This window comes from Neoarius graeffei, chromosome 23, assembly GCF_027579695.1.
Source record: "Neoarius graeffei isolate fNeoGra1 chromosome 23, fNeoGra1.pri, whole genome shotgun sequence".
NCBI lineage: Eukaryota > Metazoa > Chordata > Actinopteri > Siluriformes > Ariidae > Neoarius > Neoarius graeffei.
This window is the reverse complement of record NC_083591.1, coordinates 39,635,352-39,661,623: the sequence shown is the minus strand read 5'-3', so window position 1 is coordinate 39,661,623 and position 26,272 is coordinate 39,635,352. Positions and strand designations below refer to the sequence as shown.

At 39.3% G+C, this 26,272-nt stretch overlaps 1 protein-coding gene across 1 annotated transcript; it reads left to right on the top strand.

Moving 5' to 3' along the window:
• Positions 1–957: 957 nt before the first annotated feature.
• On the top strand, positions 958–25,598 carry LOC132871293 (semaphorin-4E-like). The gene is given in 16 exon segments (XM_060905410.1): positions 958–1,063; positions 2,267–2,412; positions 7,183–7,245; positions 11,291–11,389; positions 11,540–11,639; positions 13,808–13,918; positions 14,212–14,363; positions 15,194–15,366; positions 16,688–16,841; positions 17,553–17,775; positions 17,938–18,053; positions 20,136–20,305; positions 21,051–21,103; positions 21,276–21,607; positions 21,609–21,670; positions 25,544–25,598. Coding segments are annotated over 16 exon segments (2,115 nt in total).
• The last annotated feature ends 674 nt before the right edge of the window (positions 25,599–26,272 follow it).

Here is a 26,272-nt window from a genome sequence, read left to right as displayed (position 1 = left end):
GCCGTGTGTGGACATGCGCACTGAGTGTAAACAGGACAGTTGCCTATTAAAATATACACAACTTTTTCAAGCTCCATTTACCTGACTACATTTTACTTGTTTTAAACGTGGGCAGTACATTTTGCAATTTCTTAATTATATTATTAAATAACACATTATAATCCATGAAATAAGCTTATATAAACTATATAACATTTAAAAGGGGCCAGAATGGCCAAGAAGAAGGGTGACAAAAAGTCTTTTTTATCCCATTAGCTGTGGCCATTCTCAGTAAGGGACTGATCAAATAAGTCCCACATCTGTTCAATCAGCACACACACACACACACACACCTTTAACTTTTATCTCTTTAATTCCTATTTTATTTATTCATTCATTTTTATATATTATTTTTTAGAATATCCTGGAAATGCCATTTTCTTATTTTACAGTATTTTTTTATTGTAATGTATTGTTCTTAATGTCTATTGTTTTGTATGATGTATTTGTCTTTTTTGTCCTCCATGCCACTGCCAAAGACAATTTTCCATTTTGGGTTTTGAAAGGCCGAGCAATCTAAAAAATTACATTTTTAGGAATTTTTCAGGAAATTGCATTTCCTGATTCAACAACATTTTGACAGTGTGTTTATAAATGTTGAAGCAGATAGACAAAATTTCACAAGTTTAACACGGCAGTTTTCATACAGTGGGTGTTTTGATATGAAAACAGATGTGAACTCGGGGGGGGGGGGGGGGGGGGGAATTCTGATTCTGATTCCAGAACAGTGTCACCATGACAATTAAGTATTCTGATTCCAGAACAGTGTTACCATGACAAGTATTCTGATTCTGATTCCAGAACAGTGCTACCATGACAATTAAGGATTCTGATTCTGATTCCAGAATTTTACAGCGTCACTATTTAAGAAACTAAGAGTGGCTGTGTGCTGTAGTAGAGACGTGAAGCGCTAACAACATGTTGTTCCTCATCATCATCTTGTGTGTATTGGGTACAAATGTACTGACTGCTGGCCGGGTTTGGCCTTTGGACAGCACACCACGGAAAACAATTTCTTTGAGCAGTAAGTGAACTGTCTGGTTTTGGGGTTTTTTTGTTGGTTTTTTGTTTGTTTTTGTTTAAAAAAAAACAGGTGTAGTTTGGGACTTGGCTGTAAAACACTGCTGAATAATGTTAATGTGATAAGCCTTACAATAATTTTAAAGTATGTTGATGAGTTGTTGAAGTCATGTGGTTAAAAATTGTTGATTTTAAATATTTAATTTTGTTAAGGGCTGTTTCACAATCGGGGTGTACTTTTCGGGCCCACAGTGGTCCAAAATCAAACCAGATTTTTGTGTTTCTTTGCTGCCAAAAATGACCTTTTGAGATGGAAATGAACTGCGCATAATTAAACTCCATGTTACCTGTGGTGAAAAGACAGCATATAGTGTATTTCTAAAACTGACTCACTTTCTTATTGTCCACAAAATTAGGGATACGAGATGAAAAAACTGTTGAAATGTATGTGATTTTAAGTACGCATTTCCAAGTACTGTGCAGCAATGTTTGTACATTGTTGTAACTGTAATAACAACTGAACTGGTGACGATCCTTGTGGTTTTCCAGAGAGGACACTTTTGACAGACAAAGGATACACTGAGAGGAACTTAGTTTACCTAAAAATGTAACTTCCACTTAAACATCTTTCTATTGTGAATGAAAAATGCAGTTCTGAATTTAACCAGTAAAATTTAAATGAAATAATTAAAGTAGAATTAAATGAAATGAACATAAGGTTGAAACTGAGCCTGCATTTGACTCTTACAGACTATTTGTAAGAAGTTATAAGAGACAGCGCTGCTGTTGATAGGGCTGCTGTGTCCCTGTAAAATAAGAAACTCCAGCATGTACAGACTGAAGCTAGTTGCAGGAGTTAGTTGGTGTTATTCAAAAAGACAACCATGATTGTGAAACAGCCCTTACATTGCACATAGAAGCTCTTCTTGGAAACATGAAAAATCCTCAAAATACGTAATTTAAAAAATTAAAGAATTTGGGGCATTTGAATGCTGCAGCCTTCAGAAGATCAGTATTGCAAATCCAAATAATGCAAAGCATTATTGGGTTACTGATTAACTAATGATACAGTATCTTCTGCTAATTTATCACCGTCTTACATCTACTTCACTTCTTTGGACTCTTCTTTATTAGAGCAGCACGAGTCTTCCCTCTCAATAGCTACTCCACAACGCTAAGCCCTAAAAGTCTGTTCTGCTGTTGCTAGGTGACAGAGGACATGTTTTTCAAGAGGAAGGAGTGTGGAATTACTCCACCATGCTCCTGAGAGAAGACACTGGTGTGCTCATCCTGGGAGCTCGAGAGACCATCTTTGCCCTGGACCTCACAAACATCACCCACAAGAAGGCTATGGTGAGGAAAATTATTATTATTATTATTATTATTATTATTATAAATTTAGGCACTGCCTAAAAGTGGATCTCCCATCTGTTTCTGGGTGGTATAATTTTGTTGTTTTATTTCTTTACTGGCTAACACTGGCCACTGGGTGGTGTGTATGACTGGTAATTACTAAGAATGGCCACTAGGGGGAGTATGACTGGTAATTACTAACAATGGCCACTAGGCGGTGTGTATGACTGGTAATTGCTAACACTGGCCACTGGGTGGTGTGTATGACTGGTAATTACTAACAATGGCCACTAGGCGGTGTGTATGAATGGTAATTACTAACACTGGCCACTAGGTGGTGTGTCTCATCTCATCTCATCTCATTATCTCTAGCCGCTTTATCCTTTTACAGGGTCGCAGGCAAGCTTTTCGCCTATGGGCGAAAGGCGGGGTACACCCTGGACAAGTCGCCAGGTCATCACAGGGCTGACACATAGACACAGACAACCATTCACACTCACATTCACACCTACGGTCAATTTACCTGTTAATTTACAATTAACAGTCACCAGTTAACCTAACCTGCATGTCTTTGGACTGTGGGGGAAACCGGAGCACCCGGAGGAAACCCACGCGCACACGGGGAGAGCATGCAAACTCCGCACAGAAAGGCCCTCGCCGGCCACGGGGCTCGAACCCCCGTGGCAGTGTGTATGACTGGTAATTACTAACACTGGCCACTAGGCGGTGTTTATGAATGGTAATTACTAACACTGGCCACTAGGCGGTGTGTATGACTGGTCATTCCTAACACCGGTATGGTGGCAGGCACGCACAGGACCGAAACCATCAGAAAACAACTCGACGGGTTTCTTTATGTATCCACACTCTATGCCTATGGGGCTCCGCTCGCGCGGGCCGAGCTCCGCTATTCTTGTCCTTCTTATTATTATTATTAAAGCTTTTCCACGAACTGACTGTCGTTTTTAGATTTTAAATTTCTTGGTAGTTCAGGACCTACATCTCAAAATGCCTTCCAGCTTGTGTTTAAAACCTTCTTCACATTCAACCTATGAAAGTCATGAAGCAGAATTTTGTTTTTGATACCAAACACGTTACCTTTAAATATTATCAACCTTCAAAACTTTTTTCAGTTTAACTATTAAAAGGTGTTTATTATTTGCCTTAATCTTATGTTACTATTTACACTGCTTGTTATTTTAATTATTGTACTTTTTTTCTAGTTTCACACATTTCTTATATTCTTATTTATTATTAGGGCCCAAGCACTGGAGGTGCAAGGCCCTATTGTTTTCCTAAGGATTTTATTTTCTTCAAGACTTGGCCATTTTTGAGGTGATTTCCCATGGGCGAAAATTCATAATATTTGGTACACGCATAAGTCCTGGCCACTGCTACTCAGGGATAGAGGCTTGGCCCCAGTTGTGTTCGGGGGAGTCTATAGCGCCCCCACGTCATTGAAACTTTTGCCCGGTATATAGTTTCACCTATCTGTGTGAAATTGTATGAGGTGCCCCAAGACAAACAAAATTGTAAAGTACATTATATTAGCCATACTCAACAGGAAGTGAGTTATTTTTTGTTTTGTGCGTTTTGACAGGTGTTACATTTTGATGTTCTCTTTCAAGGAAGTTTGTTGGATTCATGCCAGATTTGGTATACATGATGTGAAGATGTTGTTGAATTTGAATTGTGAAGGGATTTGCGATATCTTGCGATATCTTGCATTTATATGTTAATCCATGCAAACAGGTAATGTGTTATAAATTTGCCATGCATTGCCTGATATGGCTCAAAGTTCACAGGTGATAGGATATGATGGTTCTGATGATATCCACATGCCCAAAATGACCCTTTGGTTTAGTGCCACCATTTGGCAACAAACGGTGGCTTTTTCATCAATATCCGCTTTACCCCTCCTCGACGGTTCATCAGATTCATTCCAGATTTGGTGTACATTAATTCATGCGTGTCTTGATTTTGTATTGTGAAGGAAGTTTTGATATGTTAGACAGTGTAGTCATAGGGAAAGGATGAATTTGGGCACCTCCAAACAGATAGATGTTTTGGCTCCTTGACTAGTCTGGTGAGTGACAGCATGTGTAACCAATCAAGAGAATGACTGACTTCTAGCGTGCGGTATGTGTAACCAATGAAAATGAATTACTTCTAGCGCGGGGTTGGTCTAGAGGTATCTACGTCATGGCAATTTGTAGACACGTCCGGATTAGGGGCGGCCATGTTTGATTTTGGTCAGCAGTGTTGCTAATGCACTGATATTTCGCATGCTTAGTAAATAAAAAAAAAATCACACTCATTTAATTGTGTTGGTGTGTGTTAATTTGGTGTTTCAGTCAGGGATAATGGTTGATGTGCTGGCCCAATATGAAAATAGTGGATTAGGAGTAACGTTAATAAAACTCAGCTTTGAATCGCCTTATTGTTTATCAGTACTCACCAATGTTGAGAGATGGGCTAATTCGCATGTCTAACAAACAGGATCCTTTTAAGAGATGTAGACATCAGATTTTTATTATCTTGGTTAATTGTGGTGTTTGTCCTGGAATAAACATTGCAATGGATAGAAGGAAAATTCCCTCGCGTGCGACTATAATTGAGTCTCATTTGCTTTCAGAGGCTAAACTAACCTCAGTTCTACGGCTAGGATGAAGACCGTGGGATCAAAATAAACTAGACGATGTAATGCGTCCATTGGTATCACTTGACATGCTCGCAAGAGGGGAAGAGGGCTGCAGTGCTGTGAAAAAGTATTTATCCCTGCTGATTTCTTCCATTTTTGCTTATTTGTCACATTTAAATGTTTTAGGTCCTCCAACAAAGTCTAATATAAGATAAAGACAATGTAAGTAAACACAAAATGCAGCTTTTAAATGATCACTCCATTTATTAACAGGTAAGAGTTAATCAAAACCTGTATCACCCATGTGAAAAAGTAATTGCTCCCTTAAACCGAATAACTGGTTGGACCACACTTGGCAGCAACAACTGCAATTAAATGTTTGCAATAACTTGCAATGAATCTTTTACATCACTGTGCAGGAATTCTTGCCCACTCTTCTTTGCAGAATTGTTTCAATTCAGCCACATTGGAGGGTTTTCGAGCGTGAACTAACTGCACATTGAAGGTCTTGCCACAGCATCTCAATTGGATTCATTCAGGACTTTGACGAGGCTACACCAAAACCTTAATTTTATTTCTTTTGAGCCATTCCAAGGTGGACTTGCTTGTGTGCTTCAGATCATTGTCCTGCTGCATAATCCAGCTGTGCTTGAGCTTTAGGTCACGAACTGATAGGCGGACATTCTGCTTCATGATTTTCTGGTAGAGAGCAGAATTCATGGTTCCATCAATTATGGCATGTCCTCCAGGTCCTGAAGCAGAAAAGCAGCCCCAGACCATCACACCACCATGTTTGACTGTTGGTATGATGTTCTTATTAATGCTGTGTTAGACTTACGGCAGCTGGACTGGGACCCATGTCTTCCAAAAAGTTATATTTTTGACTGATCAGTCCACAGAATATTATCCCAAAAGTCTTGGGGGTCATCAAGATGCTTTTTGGCAAATGTGAGATGAGCCTTTCTGTTCTTTTTGGTCAGCAGTGGTTTGTGCCTTGCAACTCTCCATTGGATGCCATTTTTGCCCAGTGCCTTCCTTATTGTAGAATCATGAGCACTGATGTTAAATGAGGCCTGCAGTTCTTTAGATTTTTGTCAGGAGGTTATTTTGTGACCTCTTGGATGAATTGTTAAAAGCACTCTTGGTTGAATTTTGGAAGGCTGGCCACTCCTGGGAAAGTTCGCCACTATTCCAAGGTGTCCCCATTTGTAGAGGTCTCTCACTGTGGTTTGCTGGAGTCCCAGAGCCTTGGCAAAAGCTTTGTAACCCTTTCCAGACTGATAGATTACAATTCTTTTGTTGCGCATCTGTTCTTATAACTCTTTACTTCGCGTCATCTTTTTAAGATCTATTAGTCCCCCTCACTTAGGTGACCCAGCCGGGGTTGATCAGATCCCGGCTTGCATCCCAGCAGCAACAAGCCATGGGTCTCCCCTCTTCATTCAGAGCCATCTTGTGGCTCTTTTTGTGGCTTTTAGTGATGGAGCGTAGGGGGGCCATACGCTCCCCTAAGGTGTCACTGTGGCAATACATGTCTGTGTCTCATTCCTGTGTTTCATGCTATGATACACCAAAGTGCTCCTTTTGATGTAGTTTATCTATAGAATCATGAACCTCATGAAATTTGAACTGGATAAAATATTTACAACTTGAGTATAATTTTCAAATACAAACACCGCCTTGTTAAAGGAATTTTATACACAAAAACAGTACATCCAATATTTGAAACCATAGCTTTTAACAGACACATGTAAAGTAAATGCCTAAAGCCTCATCACTGGTGGTGCACACATCACATACGCAGGCTTTTGTCACACATCTCAGATGCATGTGCACTGTATGATGACCACGTGTGATGGGTCACAGAACCGGAAGTGCTCGGAGCCTTCATCACCGCTTGTGGCAACATTAATTGAAATATTTTCTCTTTTTGTCAATTCTATTTTTTATTGTATATTTGTTTCACTATTCTATTTGGCTAGGTTTTGTTTCATTATGTCTGTATGCATTTTAAATGAATGAAAGGTGCTTTATTATTATTATAATTGTTGGGTGTAGTAATACATTTTAACCTGTACTGTATTTAAGACTATATCAGTGGACAATTATACTGAGTATCTCTCTTGTAGGTAAAGTGGGAGGTGACTCCAGATATGCGGAAGACATGTTCATACAAAGGGAAAAGTTTGGAGGTGAGATCTCTTTTTGCTGTAAAAATTATAGTTAAATTATCCAGATCAAACCTGTGGGAGTTCCATCAGGGGCTTTTGTTAGATTGGATGTTGACATGATGCATTTCCTCTCACATACATTTGCATTCAGAAGTTTACATACACTCATTATAGACATGAATGTCATGGCAATATTGGGCTTTTAATTATTTCTTTGAACTGTTCTTTTTCTGAGGAAGAATGATTGTACAACATATATTTTTAATTAAAAATACAAATTTGGTGTACAATTTTTTTAATTTATTTTGGGTTTTCTGAAATCAACACGGTTATACATACAGGGTCAAAAATATACATCCAGCACAACTAATAATTGGTCAACAGAACAGTTGTTGAATGAATCGTTGATTATTTCCACAGTGGTGTTAGCAGAGCTCAGGGGAGTGACGAGACAAGGATGAGAACTTTTTTTTTTAACATAAGTAACTTTTCCTTCAGGATGGTGACACAGAGACTGATATGAATGATGTTCATAATCAGTGATAACTCATTTCCTATTGTAAACTTGCTTTAAAATTTAGATTTTGACAGTGATGTTTTTACATAAGTAAATTAGGTTATAAATCTATATGAAGGCAGGATATATTTGCATGGAATTAAAATTCATCTTATCTCATTATCTGTAGCCGCTTTATCCTGTTCTACAGGGTCGCAGGCAAGCTGGAGCCTATCCCAGCTGACTATGGGCAAAAGGCGGGGTACACCCTGGACAAGTCGCCATGTCATCACATTGCTGATACATAGACAACCATTCACACTTACGGTCAATTTAGAGTCACCAGTTAACCTAACCTGCATGTCTTTGGACTGTGGGGGAAACCGGAGCACCCGGAGGAAACCCATGCGGACACGGGTAGAACATGCAAACTCCGCACAGAAAGGCCCTCGCCGGCCATGGGGCTCGAACCCGGATCTTCTTGCTGTGAGGCGACAGCGCTAACCACTACACCACCGTGCCACCCGGAATTAAAATTAAATATTTAAATGTGATTTCATTCTTTCCTTTTTCACTTACTCACAGTAACCAGGCTTTTAAAATGCTGATAAGTGGAAGACTTTACTGATGCTTGATATATATGCAAATAAGACACCAATTTCAATACAGGAAAGTATATATATTGAAAATATCAAACTTTTACTGTATGAAGGGTTTTACAAGGCCAGCACAGATATATTACATTATATTAATGGCATTTAGCAGACGCTCTTATCCAGAGCGATGTTCAACATACCCAGAGCAGCTTGGGGAGCAGTTGGGGGTTCGGTGCCTTGCTCAAGGGCACTTCAGCCTTTCCTGCTGGTCCAGGGAATCAAACCTGCAAACTTTTGGCCCCAAAGCTGCTTCTCTAACCATTAGGCCATGGCTTCCCCATAAATATACATAAAGACTCAAATATGTGTAACAAATCATACATTTCCGAATACAGTAAAGAACCCAAGGCCATGTTTCTTTTAAACCCTGTTTAGCCTCAACACTTTTGTGCAGTAAATATAAAATGCCCTCTGGAAAGAGTCTCCTAGTGCGGACTGTTTGTAAAACAAACATCATTACTGACAGATCTTCTGCATTAGGAACAGGTATGCTATCATACAAAGCCCTCATCTGCATCTCATCTTCAGTGAATCCTTAAACTAGCCCATGAAATTCATCTCATCTCATTATCTCGAGCTGCTGTATCCTGTTCTACAGGGTCGCAGGCAAGCTGGAGCCTATCCCAGCTGACTACAGGCGAAAGGCGGGGTACACCCTGGACAAGTCGCCAGGTCATCACAGGGCTGACACATAGACACAGACAACCATTCACACCTACGGTCAATTTAGAGTCACCCAGTTAACCTAACCTGCATGTCTTTGGATTGTGGGGGAAACCGGAGCACCCGGAGGAAACCCACGCGGACACAGAGAGAGCATTTAAACTCCACACAGAAAGGCCCTCGTCGGCCACGTGGCTCGAACCCAGACCTTCTTGTTGTGAGGCGACAGCACTAACCACTACACCACCGTGCCGCCGCCCATGAAAATATTCTACGTTATTCTTCTGTCTTGTGGTGTTCTGTGACCTGGGCCCTGTACTACGAACGGAGGTTAACCTACCCAGAAGTAACCCAGGGTTCCCCCGCTAAACCGGGGTTGACAAAACCTGGTTATCTTGTTTTGGGTTAAATGGTACTACGACGCCAGTTATGAAGTTGATTTGTTGAACCTGGTTTAACCTAATCAGGGTTAATGTGCGTTCACGTTAAAGGGGAGGTTATCAGCGCAAATCACCACTGTTCACAATGGCACGGTCGCCGTACTTCACGGAGGAAGAATGCGCTGTCATAATGCAAAGCTACGAGGAGTTCAAAACAACATTAAGAGCAAAATCTAACACAGCGGCTGCCAATAAGGAGCGGCAAGCATGTTGGCAACGAATTGCCGATCGGGTAAATGCGTAAGTACATTCTCCCCTCTACATGTTCCAGAACAGAAGTATAGGATGAGAGAGAGCTTCATGATCAATCACAAGTCACAGAAAATGGTCCTTCAACGTGGCCCCAGTCATATATAGCTTGTTTAATGTCCGAAAAATCCTGAATAAAATTTGGTATGGTAAATTCATGGAGTAGCCTACTTAAGCTGATATGTGCACAGAGTCACATGAATTAGGACTACTGACTGTTCAGTCCCTTTGACTAAGTTGGTGTATGTCCTGTGAACATTTCAGAGGCAACAGCAGTGCCAAACGCACCTGGCAACAGGTGAAAATGAAATATAAAAACATCATTCATAATGGTGTGTGCGCGCGCGTGCAAGCAAGCATTCATTTGCCTTTTATTTATTCAAGTTTTATCTGTTTGCCTAATAGTTCAAATTGTTTTGTATATAGTTTATAATGTTGTGTGATATTAATGATAATATTGTGGGAAAACTACTTTGCACGGACGTTCATTTAATTTATTCTATCGTCATTTTGTTTGTTCTATTTTTGTGTATTTTATTTATTTATCTGTTTGTCTAGTTGTATCTATTTTTCTAATAATATATTTTTTTGCATTAATAGTTTGTTTTTTCCTATTAAAATAATCTTGTGTTCTTGTTATAACTTTATCTATTTATCTGACTGTTTAGTTGTATCTATTTTTGTTACAATTTCAATATTTTTAATATAGAAAGTTTGTTTTTTTTCTATTAAAATGTTCTTGTGTGATAACGAGTTCTTGTGTTATATTTATTGTAGTTGTATCTATTTTGTATCTCAGACTTAAATATTTTTGTAAAACAAGTGTTTTTCTATAAAATATTCTTGCGTTCTTGATAACTATGTTCTTGAGTGGGTGTTTTTTTTTAAACAGATAAGCCGTTCTGCATGGACATTCATTGAAGCCCTCATTGTTTTTTAATGGTTATTTATGAGCGTTTAGGGGTTACAATAATGTAAGTCTAGGTTGCTTTATATAAAAGGTATGTCCAGAAATATTGATGTCACTGTCTAAGCAGAGGGATCTGGCTTCTTTAGACGCTGTCTTCTTAAAACTGAATAAATATTTAAAAAGAGCCAAATGAGCCAGCCTTTTGAACGGCTCTTTTCAGAACGAATCACAAAGATGCGGATCCCATCAAAGAGCCATAAATCCCATCTCTAATCTGCGCTCCGATATCGCACGGGTCATCCAGGTACGCTGGTATTGTCTCTAGAGGAAATGTCGGTGGAGAGGTGGTGTTTAAAAAGGGTGTGGTTAATCGGAAACCTCAGGTTAACCAAGAACATAACCTGAGACGAGCAGGTTTGAGATGCAGCGTAAGTTGCCATGGCAGCATACCTCGGTTTGAACATAGCCAACTTTCGTAGTATGGGTTAATCGGGAAGTTACGCTGCACGTGATCAAGTTACTCTCGAAGTTACCCTGGTATGCCAGAAAACCCGCTTCGTAGTACAGGGCCCTGGTCTGGAATGAACTGAATCTCTGTTTTCTGACAGTCCAAACTGTGATAATTCACTGGACCCTGTTATTTCTGTTCCAGACCGAGTGTCATAATTACATCCGGATCCTTCATAAAATGCCAGACGGCAGGATGTATGTGTGTGGTACCAATGCTTTCAATCCAACCTGTGATTTAATGGTGAGTAATATCTCACGTTATTTCACTGCAAAATGTCATTTTCTTGTTATTGTAGACATTAGTAAAGTTTCAATCTTTGTGAATACTTTCCTGCATTGTAACACACCATGTAGATGCCTCATGTAGCCTGTGCTGTGTTCTGTCTTCCAGTCTTATACAGACGGCAACCTGACTCTGGAAAATAGACAACATAATGGGAGGGGAAAGTGCCCATTTGATCCTTTCCAGAGATACGCCTCTGAACTTGTTGGTAGGTGCTTCATCTCTCTTAACTGCTCCATGACGTAACAAATTAAAGAACGCAATGTTCAGTTAGGGAGTTATTTAAAGTGTAACGTCACTCCAGCTCTGAACCTAACCAAGTGCATAATTTTGAAAAATGTCTTAATTTAATTTTTAAAAAAAAATGACATAGAGAAGTACCAAAAGGTTGACTCTACATCAGCATCAGCCTTGCAAGGTTAAGGATTATTTTAACCAATAGCATGGCATTTTGAGACATTTTCAAACCATAAAATACCTATGATAAAAATGGTAATTTTGTCAGTAACAACAGCATTGATGTGCTTCATCACAGTACCATCACCTCATTTAGTTTACAGCTCAAAAAACACATTTAATATCTCTTTATTGTTTTTAGTTCTTTACTCTTTTTAAAATTCCTTTTGCAGTTTAGTAAATGCATTACAACCCCAATTCCAAAAAAGTTGGGACAAAGTACAAATTGTCAATAAAAACGGAATGCAATAATTTACAAATCTCAAAAACTGATATTGTATTCACAATAGAACATAGACAACATATCAAATGTCGAAAGTGAGACATTTTGAAATTTCATGCCAAACATTGGCTCATTTGAAATTTCATGACAGCAACACATCTCAAAGTTGGGACAGGGGCAATAAGAGTCTGGAAAAGTTAAAGGTACAAAAAAGGAACAGCTGGAGGACCAAATTGCAACTCATTAGGTCAATTGGCAATAGGTCATTAACATGACTGGGTATAAAAAGAGCATCTTGGAGGGGCAGCGGCTCTCAGAAGTAAAGATGGGAAGAGGATCACCAATCCCCATAATTCTGCGCTGACAAATAGTGGAGCAATATCACAAAGGAGTTCGACAGTGTAAAATTGCAAAGAGTTTGAACATATCATCATCTACAGTGCATAATATCATCAAAAGATTCAGAGAATCTGGAAGAATCTCTGTGCGTAAGGGTCAAGGTTAGAAAACCATACTGGGTGCCTGTGATCTTCGGGCCCTTAGACGGCACTGCATCACATACAGGCGTGCTTCTGTATTGGAAATCACAAAATGGGCTCAGGAATATTTCCAGAGAACATTATCTGTGAACACAATTCACCGTGCCATCCGCCGTCGCCAGCTAAAACTCTATAGTTCAAAGAAGAAGCCGTATCTAAACACGATCCAGAAGCGCAGACGTTTAAAATGGACTGTGGCAAAGTGGAAAACTGTTCTGTGGTCAGACGAATCAAAATTTGAAGTTCTTTATGGAAATCAGGGACACTGTGTCATTCGGACTAAAGAGGAGAAGGACGACCCAAGTTGTTATCAGCGCTCAGTTCAGAAGCCTGCATCTCTGATGGTATGGGGTTGCATTAGTGCATGTGGCATGGGCAGCTTACACATCTGGAAAGACACCATCAATGCTGAAAGGTATATCCAGGTTCTAGAGCAACATATGCTCCCATCCAGACGACGTGTCTTTCAGGGAAGAACTTGCATTTTCCAACATGACAATGCCAAACCACATACTGCATCAATTACAGCATCATGGCTGCGTAGAAGAAGGGTCCGGGTACTGAACTGGCCAGCCTGCAGTCCAGATCTTTCACCCATAGAAAACATTTGGCACATCATAAAATGGAAGATACGACAAAAAAGACCTAAGACAGTTGAACAACTGGAATCCTACATTAGACAAGAATGGGTTAACATTCCTATCCCTAAACTTGAGCAACTTGTCTCCTCAGTCCCCAGACGTTTACAGACTGTTGTAAAGAGAAAAGGGGATGTCTCACAGTGGTACACATGGCCTTGTCCCAACTTTTTTGAGATGTGTTGTTGTCATGAAATTTAAAATCACCTAATTTTTCCTCTTTAAATGATACATTTTCTCAGTTTCAACATCTGATATGTCATCTACCGTATGTTCTATTCTGAATAAAATATGGAATTTTGAAACTTCCACATCATTGCATTCTGTTTTTATTTACAATTTATACTTTGTCCCAACTTTTTTGGAATCGGTGTTGTATATTCATTATGAATACCCAGCCACTTTAATACAGATGCTGCTCATCATAGCTAAAATTATATTTTTGATGGTTTTATAGGAACATAGCTGAATGGTATCATCCGAATGTTATAACAATATTACAATTTTGCTTGGCATTTAGATGGAGAGCTGTACTCTGCTACATCTGTGAATTTCCTGGGCTCAGACATGGCTGTGATGCGAAGCTTAAATTACACTGTACGATCTGATTACTCGTCTGCTTGTGTCAAAGGTGAGAGTGTGCGTACGGGCGTACACACACACACACACACACACAAAATCAAGTTGGTCAGTGTACAGATAAATGACACCAACATCAACTTTTATGTAAATCTTATTGCACTTAGAAAGGGATAAAGACTTTGGAACTAGAATATTTTGCTGCTGAAATTGAAAATTTCTGGAATTGTATAAAATTGACACTTCTAGTTTACATCTAGTTTAGTTGTGATATTCTTTAATTCTTTGAACTTGAGATTCCTCTATTCAGTTTAAGATTATCACTGACTATTGCTGTGATTTCAGACCCCATTTTCATTGGCATGAAGCATGTTGCTGAGGGAAAGGAAAACCCAGAGGGGGATGATGACAAGATTTACATCTTCTTTAGCGAAACAGCTGTTGAGTATGACTCCTACAGTAAGATCCAAGTGTCAAGGGTGGCCCGCATCTGTAAGGTATTCTTTCCTGCAACAACATGTTGCTCAGCTAACATTACAGTGCTTTTCCCAAATTCAGTCATCCATCCATCCATTATCTGCAGCCACTTTTCCTGTGTAGGGTTGCTCGAACCCAGACCTTGCTGTGAGGCGACAGAGTTAATCACTACACCACCGTGCCACCCCAATCTAGAACTAGCTTTAATAATCTCAGAGTTGGTGTCTTGTATCCTTCTACACTGCAAGAATATCTTAACAAATTAGAATATCTTGAATATAGTTGAAATGATCCAGCATTTCCTATTAGAAGTATACAAGACACCAAGTCTGAGATTATTAAAACTAGTTCTAGATTGTAACCAACTTATTCCAAGATGTCTTGTCAAATAAAATTACCTGTCCATGCAGCAAGATAATTTCACTAGTATTAAGGGATTTTCTCCTCAAATTCAGTTTTCAGTTTTTGCAGTGTACATGAGTTAACAGACACCACAAGTGGCTTTTGGATAGCCATACACGTCACAAATTGAGTCATTTATGTTTTGAACTCACGTTTTTTGAGTTCTTTTGAGAAGCACTCTTTGCTTCTTTTGAGAAATAAATGCGAAAATTCGAAACATTATCTGCCCAAAGAAGAATACTTTTACAATAAATATTTGGTTACATTTATAATGTGTAATACATTTCATAATGTGCATAATACATTTTACATTTTATAGTGTATAATTTATAATGTTTATTTCATATTTACTAAATAAATATGACTTAATATTTATCACTTGCTAAAATGTCTTTTTTTTGCAGCATTGCAGCAATTATTCTCATTCCCTCTGATCTGTCTTTTCTAGGGGGATAGAGGAGGAAAGTGGCTACTGTATAAGAAGTGGACTTCATTTCTAAAGGCTCGTCTGGACTGTCCTGTCCCTCAAAGCAAATTGCCTTTAATTATACAGGATGTTTTCCTCTTCTGCCCAGGCCCCTGGAGAACCTGTATGTTCTATGGAGTCTTCACTCCTCAGACGTGAGTATAGTTCAGTTCAAACATGACAAAAGAGTAGGTTTGAATAACTGTAATGAAGACCCTGCAAAAAAAATCAACATTATAAGACAATTATTGATATTATATGTCAATTTCAATCACGATTGTGGTTATATACCAGTCTGACAATGCACATAGCAATCAAGCCCTAAAATGGAGGACTTAAACATTACCACTTGTATTAGATCAGCCTAAGGTCGAGGGATGCCCAAGGTGATTAGGGCACATGGATAAGCTAATAAGCTTTTAAAATTCGCAAATATTTCTAGGTGTTTTATGGTTTGCCATTAACTACAGAACTGCACAGTGTATTTCTAATTTGCATCGTGTTTTCTTTTAAATTGCAGTAGCCTTTTGTTTCTGATTCATAAACTGCCTTTAATTTGTTGAATGTAATAGTAGATATGTAATAACCTATATGTGTACTACATACCCATTATGTTCCCATACAACAATGGGCACCATACACATTCACACACTCATTCACATCTATGGGCAATTTAGTGCAGCAACTCCATGTTACTGGCATGGTTTTTGGGAGCTGGGAGGAAACTGGAGGAAATGATATAAAAGTAATATAAATACTGATCCTCATAATATGCAGTGCGTGAGACTTATTTGGTTTACAACACAGTCAAATGAAATTCTGTCAGTCAAATTAAATCATGGATACAGTTGCCTTAGATACTGCTTTATTTTTGTGTAAAGTATTTTCAGTACAGTGTTGTACTATAATATGAAATGTATTCACTTTTGGAGGTTACATGATGCAGTGAGGTGAAGAGAAAATTATTTAGGGGATTCGAAACCTGCCTTAATTTCAAATTAGACTGCGATGTAAATCTAGAAATTGCTTAAATATTTTTTTATCTACTAAGATGTCACAGCCTAGCGCGAGTTGGCCTAGTGGTTAGCGTGTCCGCCTCTCAATCGGGAGATCGCGAGTTCTACTCAGGATCGGGTCATGCCAAAGACCATCATAAAAAATGGTACCTACTACCATCTGGCAAGGCACGCTGCAATACAGATGCGAGTGGGGAGTCAAACTCTCACGGTTACCAGAGGACTAGCCCCCCACTGTAACCCTTGCTATGTGAGAGGCCGAGGGAAACGGACATTGGCGGCGCCACATGGCGTGGGAAGGACTTTGATTTGACTTTTGAAGATGTCACAGCCAGTTAAAACCTAAAGAACTTGGGTAAAAAGTAATCATAACTCTAGCAGAAACCCAACGCTTAATTAGAAGTAGCTTTTTAAGTTCCATCCTAACGCAGTCATTTCATTGCTGTGATTTGATCGACAGGAGCACATCACAGTTCTCTGCAGTGTGTGCCTTTCGGATACAAGACATCAGGGAAGTGTTCTCTGAAGGCAAATTCAAAACTCTGTACAATAACTATCCTGTTAGACAATGGGTGACGTACAACGGAGAAGTGCCTGACCCCCGTCCTGGAGCTGTAAGTTCAGCACTTATCAACTAATTTTGCAACAGTCATTTTCACGTTAGCTGTGGTGAAGGAAAAAGCGTTTTAAAAGGGTCGATTCCCCTTTCCCAGAACCTTGTTTTTTGTCTTTGTTTTGAATGCACATGACCCATTTAAATAACCATGGGAAAATGGAATGGCTTGCCAAAAGAATAAAAAAATAGAGATACTTTGATAAAATATCTTCAATTTCATGTTCAAATTTAAGATCTATGGCCTAAGATGTTGCCAAATTGTTACAGATTGTTTTAGGAAAATCATTATCATGGAAAATAGCTACTTGCTACTTGACGCAGAGGATTCTGGGAAGGGTGAGCCAGTCTCTTTAATTAGGTCAGAATATAATAAAGAGACTTATACCACAGTTGAACGTTCGCTTTTGATTCATCAGAAAGCATTGATTAATTTTGTATCACAGTGTGGCTCGGACAGTAGTTTCAGTTGCAAGGGTTAAATTAATGCTCATGTTAACATTTCCTTAGAAATAACTTATACATGGGCTTACGTGGACTGTGTCATTGGAATTGGAATATTTTATGTCCAAAAGTAACCTAATACAATTTGCATTTGTACTGCCTTTCTTCACACAACGTGTGACACAAAAGTCTAGGTATGCCAAAGTAGCAAGCTGGATAATGTTAGCTGTTGCTCTCTCTCTCTCTCTCTCTCTCTCTCTCTGTGCAGTGTATCAACAATAACGCAAGACAGAAAGGGTTTTCCAAGTCTGCGGATTTGCCGTATAAAACCCTTCAGTTTGCCAGAGACAGCCCCCTGATGGATCAGGCAGTGACTCCGTCCTCTCACCGGCCCCTACTGGTGAAGAAAGGAGCTGCATTTACACGTATAGTGGTGGCCAGCACTACTGCCCTGGATGGGAGCAGCCATCAGGTCATGTTTATTGGCACAGGTAATCATTTAGTGTACGGTTTACATCATTTATAAAAAAAAAAATAGATCAATTTTATGGGTTACATAAGTCTAAGCAAAACACATTTAAATACATCCAGGACAGCAAATTGTAGTGCTTGCTCACATAAGCATTCACAAATAAAACATGTGTTTGTAACAGCAAGCGGTTCAGTGCTGAAAGCAGTCGACTATAATGGAGAGATGGTGATCATAGAGGAGATGCAGCTCTTTAAACATTCTGAGCCAGTGAAGATACTGCGCCTCTCCACCACCACGGTAAGCCTCAGAATATTTACATTTGATTTTCTCCTCCCTGAAGCTACACCAAAAGTTTATAGGTGGTATAAGCTGGTTTTGAAACTGGGTGCAGTTCCAGGAACTGATCCCTGGTCAACCTGAAAATGGTGGCTGAGATTTGTTTCAGGACTAGATGTTGGTTAAAGTGGTTTAGTTGCCATGCTGCGTCCTGTTTTAATGTTCGTTCTGGCAGGGATGGGGATATTGTGTGATATATTGCCCAAGTGCCTTCTGGTTGTATTGAATAAAGAAAGAGGCTCATATTGTTTTTGCATATAAGTGAGCAACTTTAACTCGCCTTGCCTCAGTTCTGTAAAACACATCATTAACTAGCTACATTTATTGTGAATTTTCTCTGTGACTTTTGTCAAACATTTTACACCTATTGCCATTGTGGGATATTTTATGATCCTTATGAATTATGTTTCAGAATAAATCTGAACTTTTGTTTGCCCAGTGTGATAGCCACACTGTAAATAAAAAGGGTTTAGACATGTCTTATTTAAATACCCCTAAATGTAAGACTTAGAAGACATGTCTTGGGTATTTAGCAATGCCTGGAAGACATGTCTTGTGTCTACTGATAGACACTGGTGTCTTTATAATAGACACGTGTGTTTTCTTGCATCTTCCATATGCACCCATGTCTTCCTAGAAGACACTGCAGTATTATTTAAATACCCCAGTGTTTCATGTAAATATCCTGGACATGTCTGAAAATTTTTTTTTTTTACAGTACACCAGCTTTTCACATCATTCTTTCATGCAGACTTCACTTTTTGCACTAACCTTTCCTGCCAGCAACTATGAATGATCAGCAAGGTTTATTAGATGCATACATGTACAACTTGGGGCTATATATATCTCCAACGGAAAAGCCATTTAAGGCTCATAGCAAGCTTTATTGAAACTTACCTAATTTGGGATTTATCTCAATTCGGTTCACAAATGTTTATCTTAGCTGAAGTCTAAGCTAAAGTGAACAATGCTTTTAGCCAGACTGTTAGTAACTCTGTGCTGAGGAACGTATGGTGATTTATTATAAATTTTATTTTTTACAGACACATCCACGTAGATAATTCTCAATAAATTGTATCTCCTCTGTATTATAGTATGTAGTATATCATGTTGACCTTCATGCTCAGCTCTGAGTCTGTCTCTACCCACTGAGAATTTTGAAAAATGCTATAAAGTGGGCAAAGGGCTGAGAGGGGACGGGGGCGTGGTTGAGGAGGGATGTGGGGTGGGGAAACAGCATAAACTCTTGTGAATGAGTCTTGATCAGCATATTATTTGAAAATGATTGCAATTTCTTCCATTCAAGGTTGGGGTCTGGGGGAGATGGGCTGCCCACCTCTGATTACAGTGCATTAATATTCCTTTTGTTATACATTTCATGATGTAGATAAGTCTAAAATGGGTGACTCTATCAGAATCGACTGTGCAAGGTTCATGATGATTTAAACAGCTGATCATGTTTTGAACTGTTTTCAGCCCACAAAACGTCAATTACAGCTCAAAAAACTCATTTCAAGTTTGCAGGAACTCTTATGGACTTGAGCTGCTTTTGAGTTGAATATAAAACTAAAGCCAGTTAAAGACTGTCATGCCCTGTGAATCCATCGATGTAAGAATCTTATAGGCAAGGGTTTTTTTTCTCACTTTCAAAAAAAAAAATCACACTTTTACACTGATGAAGTGATTTAGTAATCGGAATAATATTTATAGAAACTTACTTGTTTAGTTTGGGAGAATATTTTTATAAAATGCATTTCTTGAATGGATTTATCTTGTCTTTTTGTTAGTTTTCCAAAACAATATAGAAATACAATTTTCCTCCCATTTTAACAATTTTAAATGGGAACATGCACACCTTAAATTTTGATTTTGTGCCATCATCAATCACACTAGAATAGCATAACATTATTATATCGTTACTTAATCATGATTAAGTATACTCATCCAATTCATTTTATGATTACTTTAATTGTATCTACTTGAACTTGAGATTCAGTTTCAGCTTGACCCACATTTCAATAACTGGTGCACATATTTTGTCAGGGTCAGCTGTATGCAGGCTCCGAGGCGGCAGTGGTGCAGGTGCCGCTGAGTGCATGTGGCCATTACATCTCCTGTATGGACTGTGTGCTGGCCAGAGACCCGTACTGTGGCTGGGACTTCTCCTCCGACAGCTGCATTGCTATAAACAACACTCACCAAGAGACACACAGGTACCTAACGTACACCACTCGTGTTCTGTAACGTCATTATGGAAGGAATAAAACATGTGCTATCAAAGGAAAACAGGAATAGGAACAATGGGGTGGTGCGATGCAACCTGAAGTTAATCCTACAAAAGGATGCCCTTAATCGTCTTATTCCTCCTACATATACCACAGCGATTTGCAGATGATTGCAATTTTTTTTTTATTTGAGAATGATGTCATAGTTTTATCCAATTATACAGTAGTTACATTCAATGTTGTGTAGTGTCCACTAAACAAGCTAGTTCTTATGTTGTTACAGAAGCTATAGACAGCTGTTCCTTGTTTAAGAAAAAAAAAACTGTTACTGTTACTGGGGACACCTTGCATTAATGTTAAATAATCAAATAAATAATCACCTCAAGAAAAGCATCACCATATCAATTATTAGTTTTTTTTTTTTAAATTACATTTCCTTATTCTTTTATGAAATAGATTATGTGGTGCACCCACCATGCAAGTCCCTGTGAATGAGCCGTTGCTCTAGAAATAGTAGCGTGTTAGAATGTAGACATTAATATAAACCTCTGATGTGTCTTGCAGCTAGCACTACTCTCAGTTACTCTTATAGAAAACCAGTCACCTTCTGATTTTTGATCCAATCAGAATCAAGAATTGAACAGCACTGTGGTCTAAAAGATTATATTGACTTCAATGTTAGATATACTGAATTTTCTCTCATGTCTGTATTTTTCCTGTATTTCTCCCAAAGTGAGGTGATTCAGAGTCTGAGAGATGGAAATGCTACACGTTGTCCTCCATTCGGTATGTTAACAGATTTATTTCTTTATATCCAGGATTACAGCTCATACAGTATTTACACTAAAAAGGTTTAATGAACTTCACTGACTGTAAGGGTGAATATACATGCAGCAGAAGTGTTTTAAGTTCATTGTAACTGTCATGGCTGAATTACGATGTCATTTGTGTGTTACAGAGAGCACAAAGACCATTAAAAACTTCCAGCCGGGTAGTACGGTAGAGTTGCAGTGCCAACCTGGATCAAACTGGGCTCAAGTGAAGTGGCTTGTCAACAATCATCCAGTTAAAAACTCCAACATGCACCGCATTCAACACAACAGCCTGTTGATCCTCACTGCCACAGGCAGCGACATGGACCATTACACCTGCACCTCTGAAGAGACCTTCAATGGCAAAACGTATACCACCCAAATTATTAAATATGAACTGAGGCTGGAGGACTTCACGGGGCCTCCTTCAATCCAGCCAGTGGTTGAGAAACAGCAGAACACCCCTCTGTACTCCCAAAGTTCTAGTCATCATCCCAATATTTATGTTATTTGCGCCTGTGTCATGGTACTTCTACAAAAGGTATTTTCCCATCCCGAGACGTTTCAATAAAGCTGAGGAAAGACCACAGACAGGGTGTCTACAGGTTTGTCCAAGTTAAATTTAAGACTTTTTAAGACCATGCTCCAAAAAAAATTAAGACCAAATCTAAAGTCACGCAAAAACGTACTCTTTTGAAAAAAAAAAAAAAACTATATAATTTAATGTAACTTATTGTTCTTGTAAACATTCACCAGAAAACACTATTCTAGTCGAAGTACTTCATTTCTTTTCCTTGACAGGCATTCACACACTCAGAACACAATATAAGGATAGGATAAACTTGTAACTATGTGACAATCAGAATGCAGTCACAATGTTTGATTCCAAGGCCATCCTTAAAAAAAAATCCGTTTCCTGTCCACCGGGTGAGCAAAAAAATTTTCAGTAGGGAGGTGAGGGATTTTTTTTTTTTAATGGATGGATAAGAAGTCGCAATGCTGTGTTTGCTTTTTCTTTCAGTACTTTTTTATTACAAAAGCAGACACATTTAATAAAATGACAGTTTAATCAACTGAAACTTGTACAAAAACTTTAAGTTAGCATTTTAAATGCTGACTGCAACATTTGCAAAACTTTTACAAAGGTACTTAAAATGTCCGACACACGGACTTTTTGTAGTTCTAAATCGAGCGTTAGGCCTAGTTCGGATGAAATTACACTATTAAAATGATCACTGAATGATTTGTTTTTCTGAATCTTTACTATTTTGTTGTTCGCTAGAATACCATTTTGCGATTTCACACTTAAGTAAATGTTTGAAAACTCCGGATCTCCTTCCTTCATGGTGGCTGCTATTTTTTTGTGCCGCACGGCGCATGCGCAGAGCTGATTCGACAGGGCTTTCCACAAGCGCCGGCTGCCGGCCATACAGCCGACTACACAATTAAGTCCAGCCGACTACTTTAATGACTATTATTTTTGTAGCCCACAGGCTCTAAATATTAATTTTCGATTTTAATAAAATTAAATGTTTATCTAACGGACTGACAATAATGTCAAACTGAACCGCACTCATTTAAGTTGTGATTCGCGCTGTTTGTACTGATAATAACCACAAATTCCCCGCTGACTTCGTTGATCAAGGGAGAGTAACTCATCCGCGGCCCCGACATGCGGTGTGTTCGCGCGCACTCGGTGGAGGCAGCAGTGTGTCAGGGCCGTCGGAGGCGACATCAGGGGGAACAGAAGCAGAGATGACACTTATTTTGTCTCCGGTAAACCAGACTTCTCTCGTTCAATTACGTGCTGGCATCAAAAGACACCGTTGGTTGTAAATTAAACCAAACTGAGTCGTTGGAGTGTATTTGCATACACAAATGATTATATACAATACACTGAGTGTTTAATTGTGTAGCCACCACTGCAGACCATTGTCGTTGTTAATTCATAGCATGCTCAGTTGTGTGAATGTGTCATGCACCGAAAATAAGAGATTTACAAGCCAGGAACGCCTTATGATGCAATATGCAAGAAAAGAAAGATGATTTACTGCCATTTTACTTTGTATTTGAGTAAAGTGAATAAATAAATGGTCTGTGGAAAATACATTTAATCCTGGGAACTGCGTGCACAGGAGTTTATTATTAGTGATGCAGTGCTATGCATTGCAAACTACTGACTCCCATATAGGGAGCAAAGCACAGCAAACTCTTGTTCTTCCGTTTTTCATCTTCTGTACAAATTTCGATTTCGAATAACCCAATAACCGTACATCGCACACAGACAAACAATACATCAAAACGTGCGGCTCGATCGGACTCGCTATGCTATTACTTTGTTCAGCACACAAAATTTCCCATTCACTTTCTATGGAATTAATTGAAAAAAATTGCACATTTTCAATGTTTTTCAAACATCCGCTGCTCTGGCATGCTTTCACCTAGAGACAAACTTTAAAACGGAGACAAAATTCTCCTGTGTGGATCTGGCATTCAACTTTTTTGCTAGGCTCTAGACTTTTTGATCAGTCACAGATCAAACACCATGAGCAAATCTGGAGAAATTCAGACTTTATAATGGGTGTCTATTGCGTTACACACCAGCGGAGCTCAGGAGTTTAGAGTGTAGGCAGCTTGAAAAAAAAAGCTCTAACTTTCTCATTTAAACTGTGTTTTCAGCCACAATTTTCACTCTACACACAGTTTTCTCAAAAGTAGTAGCCACACTTGTCTTGATTCACACAATGTGTCTACCTGAGCAATAGGATTTACAGTTTTTGAATGAGAAGCCTGATGCGCCGTTTACACATACCCGGGTATTTTTAAAAACGCATATTTTCTAAACTCCGTTTTCCAAAATAACTTCGTGCACACAGCTGCGTTTTTTTAAAATTACGTTTATATTGATCCGCATAAATACGCTGTCAAGAGCTGTTAAACTCTCTCTCTCTCATATATATACATACACACACACACTCTCTCTCTCTCTCCCTCCTTCTCACACACACACACTCTTTCTCTCCCTCTCTCACACTGCTCTCCCTCACACACACACACTGTCTCTCACCCCCTCTCTCCGGCCAGGTCCCGGAAGTGACCGTGCTGCCCTAAACTGTGTTAAATGGAACAGGGGGCCGGGCCTTTCCTCCTCGTTTGTCGTTTTTGTTTGATATTTCAAAAGTATTGTATGAACATTTTGGCACAAAATTGATTCCATAGTTAACCGGAATAATCTAACGAGGAGGAAAGGCCCGACCCCCTGTTCCATTTAACACAGTTTAGGGCAGCACTGTCACTTCCGGGACCTGGCCAGAGAGAGGGGGTGAGAGACAGAGAGAAAGTGTGTGTGTGAGGGAGAGGAGTGTGAGAGAGGGAGAGAAAGAGTGTGTGTGTGTGTGTGTGTGTGTGTGAGAGAGGAGTGTGAGAGAGGGAGAGAAAGTGTGTGTGTGTGTGAGAGAGAGAGGGTGTGTGTATGAAGGAGGGAGGGAGAGAGAGAGTGTGTGTGTGTGTGTGTGTGTGTATGAGAGAGAAAGCAAACAGGCGAATATAGCTCTTAATAACAGAAATGCTGCTACTCTGAGTGTTTCCATGCTTGTCATATGTACAATGGTCGCTCTTTTGTGGCACGAAGATTGCCTAAAACTCCGTTTTGGTCTCTTTACACACAAATGCAAAACGGAGTTTTCAAAAAATCTCCACTTTTGCCGGGGTTTTTAGAAAGAATCGTTTTCAGAGGAAAAAAACTCCGTTTGTGTATAAACGAAAGGCACAAACGAAGGCAAAGGTCTGCGTTTTTAAAAATACCCGGGTATGTGTAAACGGCACCTGAAAGTAAGGAGAGGACAAATCAGAAATGTCGCTTGTTTTTAACTCGCTCTATTGTCCACATTTTTTACACTAGGGACAAAAAACTTACATCAATGTGTTCATGGGAGCCTTGTAGCACTCAATGTGCAAGAATTTTGTGAATAGCTCCTTTCGTTTCCGTGTAAATCAGCGTTGTTCGAGGAGAGGGAACTCTGAGAAAAAGCGCTCTTTGCTTGTCATAGTGTCTTTTCCCTGCACCTGAGCACCGTTACCAAGGCGACGAGCTCCACTCAGGGAGCAGAGAGGGGAGGGGCTGCTCTCTCTCTCACACCATAGGACTTACACAACAGGTCAGGCACTGAGTGGTTGTCAAGTACGCGTGTGTCTAGCAACCCGTGGATTCAGAGCCTGTGCGGTATAATTGTGAGCATCAAAAACGATTAAACTTTTTCCCCATCCAAAGTGTACCACATTTTAACGATATGACTGAGTAAAATCTCCATAAATTTAAGATTGAAAATTTAAGACCACAGGGTTTGAAATTTAAGACTTTTTAATGGCCTTATTTGAGGAAAATTAAATTTAAGACTTTTTAAGACTTTTTAAGGACCCGCGGCCACCCTGACAGAGCACATCTGGATGTCAGGAGCCACTGCAAATAGTAAACAGCAATAAGGCAGCATCAGCAGGGTACAATTAGTGTTACAATGTGCCTTGAGGACTACTTAAAATTCCCTAATGCACTGGAATGGTTTTAAGCACAGCATGTTTTATTGCCAGTTTTAAATAAATAAATAATTCCAAGCTGCCAAATGCATTTGAATATGTATTGAAGATTATGTATAAAAATTGACAGGATTATACAAACAATATCCATAAGAACGAGCCATAAGGTCTGACCTTTTTCCATTTAAAAAAAAAACTATTAAAATATTATGAGGGAACCTAGTGGTAGTGACAGGCATGTAACAGCAGAGGTAAGGTGCAAAACAGGTGGTATTTTTATTCACATCTGTGGCTGGAGAGGTGGTGCAGTAGGGAGAACTTGCAGTGGATTTGGCAGTTTGAAGCAGGGGGTGACCAAAGGTGCAAGGTGAAGGGCTGGAGCCTAACGTGGCTGGCTGGTGGCTTTTCTTCCATCCCAGCATGAGAAGAGTCATCTGTTGAGGGGAAAACACACAGAGCATTAGATGAGCATGGTGAAGACATGCTCACTCTCTGCAGCGTGCGCAGCCCTTACATACCCTGCTGTGAACTCTGGGAGGGTGAATTAGTGCCTGCCAGCCGTGTTGTGTTAAACTGCTCCTCCTCTCGTGTGTGTGGCACTGTCTTCAGC